The sequence below is a fragment of the Saccoglossus kowalevskii genome, chromosome 11, assembly GCF_978046115.1.
Source record: "Saccoglossus kowalevskii chromosome 11, keSacKowa6.1, whole genome shotgun sequence".
Lineage (NCBI taxonomy): Eukaryota > Metazoa > Hemichordata > Enteropneusta > Harrimaniidae > Saccoglossus > Saccoglossus kowalevskii.
This window is the reverse complement of record NC_140651.1, coordinates 37,102,617-37,109,296: the sequence shown is the minus strand read 5'-3', so window position 1 is coordinate 37,109,296 and position 6,680 is coordinate 37,102,617. Positions and strand designations below refer to the sequence as shown.

The window sequence follows — 6,680 nt, the reverse complement described above, 5'->3', positions numbered from 1 at the left end:
TTCAGCTGTTTTATTTTGTCGCCAATCAGAGGTGAGGTAACACGACATGCGCAATCAATTAACACCAGCTTTCGCGCAGGTCGGGTACTTCCGCATAAACAGTTGCACGTGTACATGATGATACGCTTACATTCGCTGTTTCGTGTGACAAAAAACACGGTCGTTGTCATCCCAACGAGGCAAAAGAAAACAAAAAGATGGGTGCGTATTATATGTTTATCATGGTATTATATTACAATGATACGAATAAGCGTTTTGCTGGTCGATTTGCTATTTACCGTGATTTATACAGCTGGATGGATACGATTTTGTCTGAGTATTTATTATGCACAATTCATTCGGAAATGTTGCACGAGATAGTGGAAACAATAATAATTTTTGGTGTCACAACAGTGACACAAATTTACACTTTTCTTCATAAGTATTAACACTTCTCACTGATTAATCTGATTACTATGAAATAATGATAATATCTGTTGGTATGGCAAATCTTGAAATATTGGATCGCTGAATGTATTTATTCATTAAATCAAACTTGCTTGTCAATATTGTAATCATCCAAGGCAACTTTACTGTATTTAGAAAAGAATTATAAATTTCATTAACGATTCTGATGGACAAGACTGGTAATTCCTTTTATTTTCATCCTGTCGGCGAGCTTGACATTTTGAGTGAAATTCACAAATTAAATTTAAAGAAATCATGCGGCTATGATAATGTTCACCCAAGACTTGTGATTGATTCTTTCTTGTACATCTGTCGCCCACTTACCCATATCATAAATAACTCCTTTAAGCACAGAATACTCCCGAATTTTTTTTAAATTACTAGAGTAACTCCTGTGTATAAAAAAAGCTCAACAGAAGATTTAGACAACTACAGACCAATTTCGATACTTCCGGTTTAAGTAAAATCTATGAAAGTGTTGTCAATAAACAGATTATGTCGTTTATTGAGAAATTTGATATTTTGTCAGACTTACAGTTCGGATTTCGCAAAAAACGAAGTACAAAACTGGCTTTACTTGATCTTGTAACTGACATCACAAACCATTTAGATAAAGGATATATTGGGTTTGGTATTTTTATTGATTTGAAAAAAGCATTTGACATTGTTGAACATGATATTTAACTTAAAAAATGAAGTCTTGTGGATTTAGAGGGGTGGCATATGATTGGTTCAAAAGTTACTTGTCAAATAGGAAACAATATGTTAAAATTAACAATACAGTTTCAGAAAAGCTTGAAATTAAATGTGGTGTGCCCCAAGTCTCAATTTTAGGCCCATTACTGTTCTTGTTGTACATTAACGACATTTCTTTAGCTTTAAACTATTTGCGGATGATACAGGCATATTTCGCTTCTTTAATTCTCGTCAAATTAATTTGACTGACATTCAAGGTGAATTTAATAAAGTTATATTATGGTGTAAGTCAAACAAACTTACCATTAATGCAGATAAAACTAGTTCCTCTATTTTCAAAACAAATAGGAGAGAAGTGAAAATCACAAACAGTTTAAAAATTAATTTTATTTCTTTGAGTCAGGTTGAGTCTTTTAGTTATTTGGGCGTTCTTCTTGATTCTAGTCTCTCCTGGAAATTTCATATTCAAAAATGAATTAAAACTCCCATTGGGGGTGTTATTCCAAAATTGAGACACTGTGTTCCTAAATCAATCTTAGTAATGATTTATAACTCACTTATTTTACCAAATTTGTCATATTGCATAGAAGTTTGGGGCCATACTTACGAAACAACCCTTAAGCCACTATTTATTCTACAAAAACGAGTTGTGAGGCTAATTAATTGGTCAAACTTTTATGATCATTCCAAACCACTCTGTAAAAACATAGGTATATTAAATATATATGATCTTTGTAAATTACAAACAGGAATGTTAATTTTTGATCTGAAAAATAAAAATCATGCAAGATGTGTGCTAGATTATTTTGAACCAATTCAGCACTCGCACAGTACAAGATCTGTAGAAAACGCAAACTTTTTTGTAGAAAGGAAACATTTAACTCAAAGTCAACACAGTGTAATTTATAGTAGTACCTTATTCTGGAACTCATTGCCATTGTCATTAAAAAATATTACCTCCTGATACACATTTAAACAAGGTCGTAAAAAGTATATCTGTAATAAATAACCCAGTATTGACTTATGTAACAATTGTCACTCTCTTGACTTTTATGACATATTTTTGATCAGTTTTAAGTATACTGATATACATTACATTTGAATATTTGTAAGAATATTTCTGATAATTTGACTAGTTTATAATTAGGGTATAAGGGACATGATGTTTTACTAGGTCTTTTGAGCTATTTATCATGTTCCACACCATAACATTATGTATGCATTATGTATTTAGCAAGTACCCTATTGTATTTACTTTATGGTGAAATAAAATATACAAAATAAAATACAAAAATAGTGAGAATTCAAATCTAAAGAATACACTTCCATATAGAAGCCATCTGGTAATATCCACTAATCACAAATCTTTGCAGGTTCAGTATTTGGCTGATTTTCAGCCATGCAACCTAACCTTGTGTATATAAGTTTTGCATGGTTTCACACGCTTGCCACTGCACGCATACACTGCTCCCTCAGTCCTGCTGTCAGTGAGAGACTGAGAAAACTTGGTCATAGAGCTGTATCTGTTAATTAGTCTGAGGGGTGAAGAAAAATAATGTTATCAGAATAACATGTATATTTTGAAGAAATCAGTCAATTCTGTCAATTCTGTCAATTCTGTTCACCTGTGTGTTGTTTACTTTGTACTTACTGTAGACAACTTTATTTTAGCTGGAATTAATTTTCGCTGAAGATTATGGTGTTTTGTATGGAATTTATTTTCACTGATTTTTGACAAGTTGTATGTAAAATATAAGAAAAAATGTATATTCGCTGGATTTTATTTTAACTGAATCATTCCTTCAGCGAAACATGGAACTATAAACCCCAGGAGAAGAACCACTTCGTTTCCTTTGAACTATGATAGTTGCCGCGATGTCGAATGTTTATTTGACTGTTTATTTCGTTGCATTAAAAAATAAGCCGATTTACGCAAATGAACGTTTATCTCCAACTATCGGTCATTTTCGGAGTCAATCGGGCGACTTCGGGAGATCACGTGATCGAATTGTTTTGGTTATAGCATAAAAACACAATGGCGCCAAGACAAAAACACTGATAAATGAGCGACATTCAACGGGGAAAAAAAACACATTGCCACTTCTGGCGATTGAAGGGAAACACGGAATAAGTCGGGATATCTCGACAACAAACTGCATACCAAACCTCATGTTTCGCAAACTTTCGCAACCTTATTTTTTCGAGGGTTGAAAAAAACAAGAAGTAATCTAAAAACGACATTAAAAATTATGAAAACTCGCTAAAACTCCGACCCGTTGCATGATTTCCGGTACACTGAAGGTCACCCTGCAGACCGACTTGTTCGCGCATGCATAGTGAACGAAATATTTTACTGCGCAGATATAATTTTTTTTTTCAAGTTTTCCGTTCCCAGCAAAGCGGTTGATACAGGCGTATCGGCGGCAACTAACATGGAGTATGACTAATGTTGTGGAAACAAAAGCGAAAGCACTGTAAGATAAACTAAGACAAAGGTTTTTTTAATCCTCTTAGTTTCGTTGTTCTTCCTGGGGTTTATAGTTCCATGAGCGAAAATAGCGAAAATTAATTTCAAACAAAAATAATGTTTTTTCAGTATGCTATAATGTTTAGTCATAGATCTATGTAGCCCCATTGTTTTATGCACAGCAAGTGTATGCATGAATTTTCTACTATGACTGAAGTGAACTACGACTGGCTATTCTTTTTTTCTAGATGCATGCACAATAATACAAATTGCTTTGAAATTGGAAAATTGTTCTTCATTAAAGGGGCACTTCCAGTTAAGCCTAACAACAAATTTACTTTCTGGATTAAAATTACAATGGAACATTAGTATAGTTTCACACATATTTAAAAAGGGGGACCGAGATGATCCAAGTAATTACAGAGGGATAGCAGTTTCCAGCTGTGTAGGTAAAGTACTATGCAGCATAATTAATAACAGAATATATCAATTTACAGAAACAAATAATATAATAAATAATAATCAAGCTGGTTTTAGGAAAGGATACTGTACCACTGATCAAATCGTTGTTTTAAAAACAATTGTTAATAAATATCTTAAACAAAATGGGAAACTATATACTTGCTTTGTTGACATCCAAAAAGCATTTGATAGTGTTTGAAGGAACGGCTTATGTTATAAATTACTAACCAATGGTATTGATGGAAAAATATCCAATTTAGTTAAGAACTTGTATGACAATACAAAAACATGCATTTGTTTCGGAAATAAAATTACACCTATATTTGAGACAAGTAAAGGTGTAAGGTAGGTATGTGTGATCAGTCCAATACTTTTTAATCTGTATGTAAATGATTTAAATAGTACATTAGAAAATGATACTTCAGTAGACCAGGTTACATTAAATAATAATAAGATTAGCTCATTATTCTATGCAGATGATTTGGTATTAATTTCAAAAACAAATACAGGATTGCAGAATGCATTAAACAAGTTAAATGACTACTGCTATAAATGTGAATGTTAATCACGCAAAAACAAAAGTAATAATTTTCAGAAAAGGATCAATGAAAAGCAGAGATGCATTTTATTACCAAGTTAATACCTACATCTATCTTGGTATCTCTATTCAATCTAATGGTAAATTTAATGAAACCAGAAATTACCTATCAGATAAAGCTACTAGAGCTATGTATGTGTTATTAAAATCATTACCCAAAGAAGCTAACTGTAGAACATATCTACACTTATTTCAAGCATGTATAAAGCTAATACTTTTATATGGTTGTCACATTTGGGGTGGTGACATTTTGGAAAACTCAAAATGGGACAAAACAAGTATTTAACAAATACATATAAAATTTTGCAAAAAGTTATTGGAGGTAAATAAGCGCTCTTCAAATGCAGCAAGTAGAGCTGAACTTGGTGAATTCCCACTGTTGATTGATATTAAGGGAAATCTTATAAAATACTGGTCTCGTATCAAAGAACACAATCTCACAAAACAAGCCTTTCATGAACAGAAGAACTTAAACTTGCCATGGATGAATTTTGTTCAAAAATTGATAAAAGAAAATATCTCGATGAATAACCAGTCAGACTTATCACCCAGGGATATTAAACTTATTACCAACAACATCAAGGAAAAATTCATGGATTGGTGGAAAATAACCATAAACAACCAAAATGGCAAACTCATGTAAAACTAAAACAAGCATACACCTATGAAAAATATTTAGACACTCTTAATTTAAAACAAAGACATTGCATATCCAGATTTAGAATTAGCTCAGACCACTAAAGAACAGACTAGCAACGCCTATTGTTTTAGATGTGAATTGGGGATTACGCCAGTACGATGCGTGCCACGTCAGACCTTGCTGGTAGTTTACTGACACAAGTCTACCCGAAGATTCCCGAACGTACTCACATTTACCTGCTTCGTGTGTTTTCGTAATGTCATTCTAGTGCAAAAATCACAGGCGCATACTTTCAGATCTATTCAGAAATGACATCTATGTGTTCTGACCTTTCTATCGTCGTTGTTTCTGTCCAAATCGGCCAATTTTTGGGTGAGTTTTGTCATTTTTAATGTTTCCTACTTTCGTCTACGATATTTATGAATACATAATGAGCAAATGTATAGTAATATTTCTCATTACTTTGACTTTTCCCAACATTTATCAAACTTTTTCTATAATGGTCAAATGGCGGTGTTGGCCTCAACAGTGTTCCTTTGTGTGGACGTTTCGTAGTTTTTGTGCGTTTGAAAACTTGATATGCTCACGCAACTAATCGATTGAAGTCATTTAATATTCGGTAGGAAGCTAGTATTTTCATGGAGCATAAATTATAATTGTCCTTATTTCCTTTTTTTTGATAATTTCAGAAACATGGAGAATAAACATAGAAATAAATTGTCAATATTTTGTTGCATTTGCTGTCTGGCAAGTTAATAATAATCAAGTTTTATTGCATCCTTAGAAATTACAATATTTCTTTTGGTAAAAAGCAATAAATATATCCATACACAACACAATTACAATACAATATAAATAGATACGTTAAAGTTTTCTGTACTCCATGGCTTTAAGTAGATAGGTCCCCTTACATTTAATTGCCTTGGAGTCCTGTCAATAGCCAAACAATGGTTACTTGTTCGGAAGCGTGACATGCAGACTTGATGTTTTTTCGGAAGACAATTTAAGTATGACTCAAAATTATAAGTGTTTTTGAATTTTGCATATGTTCTTAGTTTTGTGTTTTCTTGATTGAAATTCTGTTTCCAAAATGTAATATAGTTTTCTTTTAAAGTCTTATCAATGTTCTTCATATTCAAATCTGTTTTACTAGTTTGAATTCTTGAGTCAATAACTAAATTCTGAACCGATGAACACCATGGTAAATTGAATTTCATTTGTTCATAATATGCTTGTTTTGTAAGACATTTATCTGGAAGCCCTTGTATGCGTAACCAATACTTGATAAGGTTTTTCTTGGTGTCTATTAGTAATGGGAAACAGCCCAACTCTGCCCTACAAGCTAAATTTGCACCAAATTTATTTAGGCC

At 32.5% G+C, this 6,680-nt stretch overlaps 1 protein-coding gene across 2 annotated transcripts in view; it reads left to right on the top strand.

The window, feature by feature from the left end:
* Window positions 1-2: 2 nt before the first annotated feature.
* LOC102805185 (5-cytosine rRNA methyltransferase NSUN4-like) overlaps window positions 3-6,680 on the top strand; it is a 45,912-nt gene continuing 39,234 nt past the window's right edge. The window contains exon 1 of one of the 2 annotated variants that reach the window (XM_085505162.1): window positions 3-201. In XM_085505162.1, the coding sequence (XP_085361288.1) occupies window positions 115-201 (87 nt within the window). In that variant the 5' untranslated portion in view covers window positions 3-114. The remainder of the gene's footprint in view (window positions 202-6,680) is intronic. The other variant, XM_085505163.1, reaches the window with a different exon arrangement.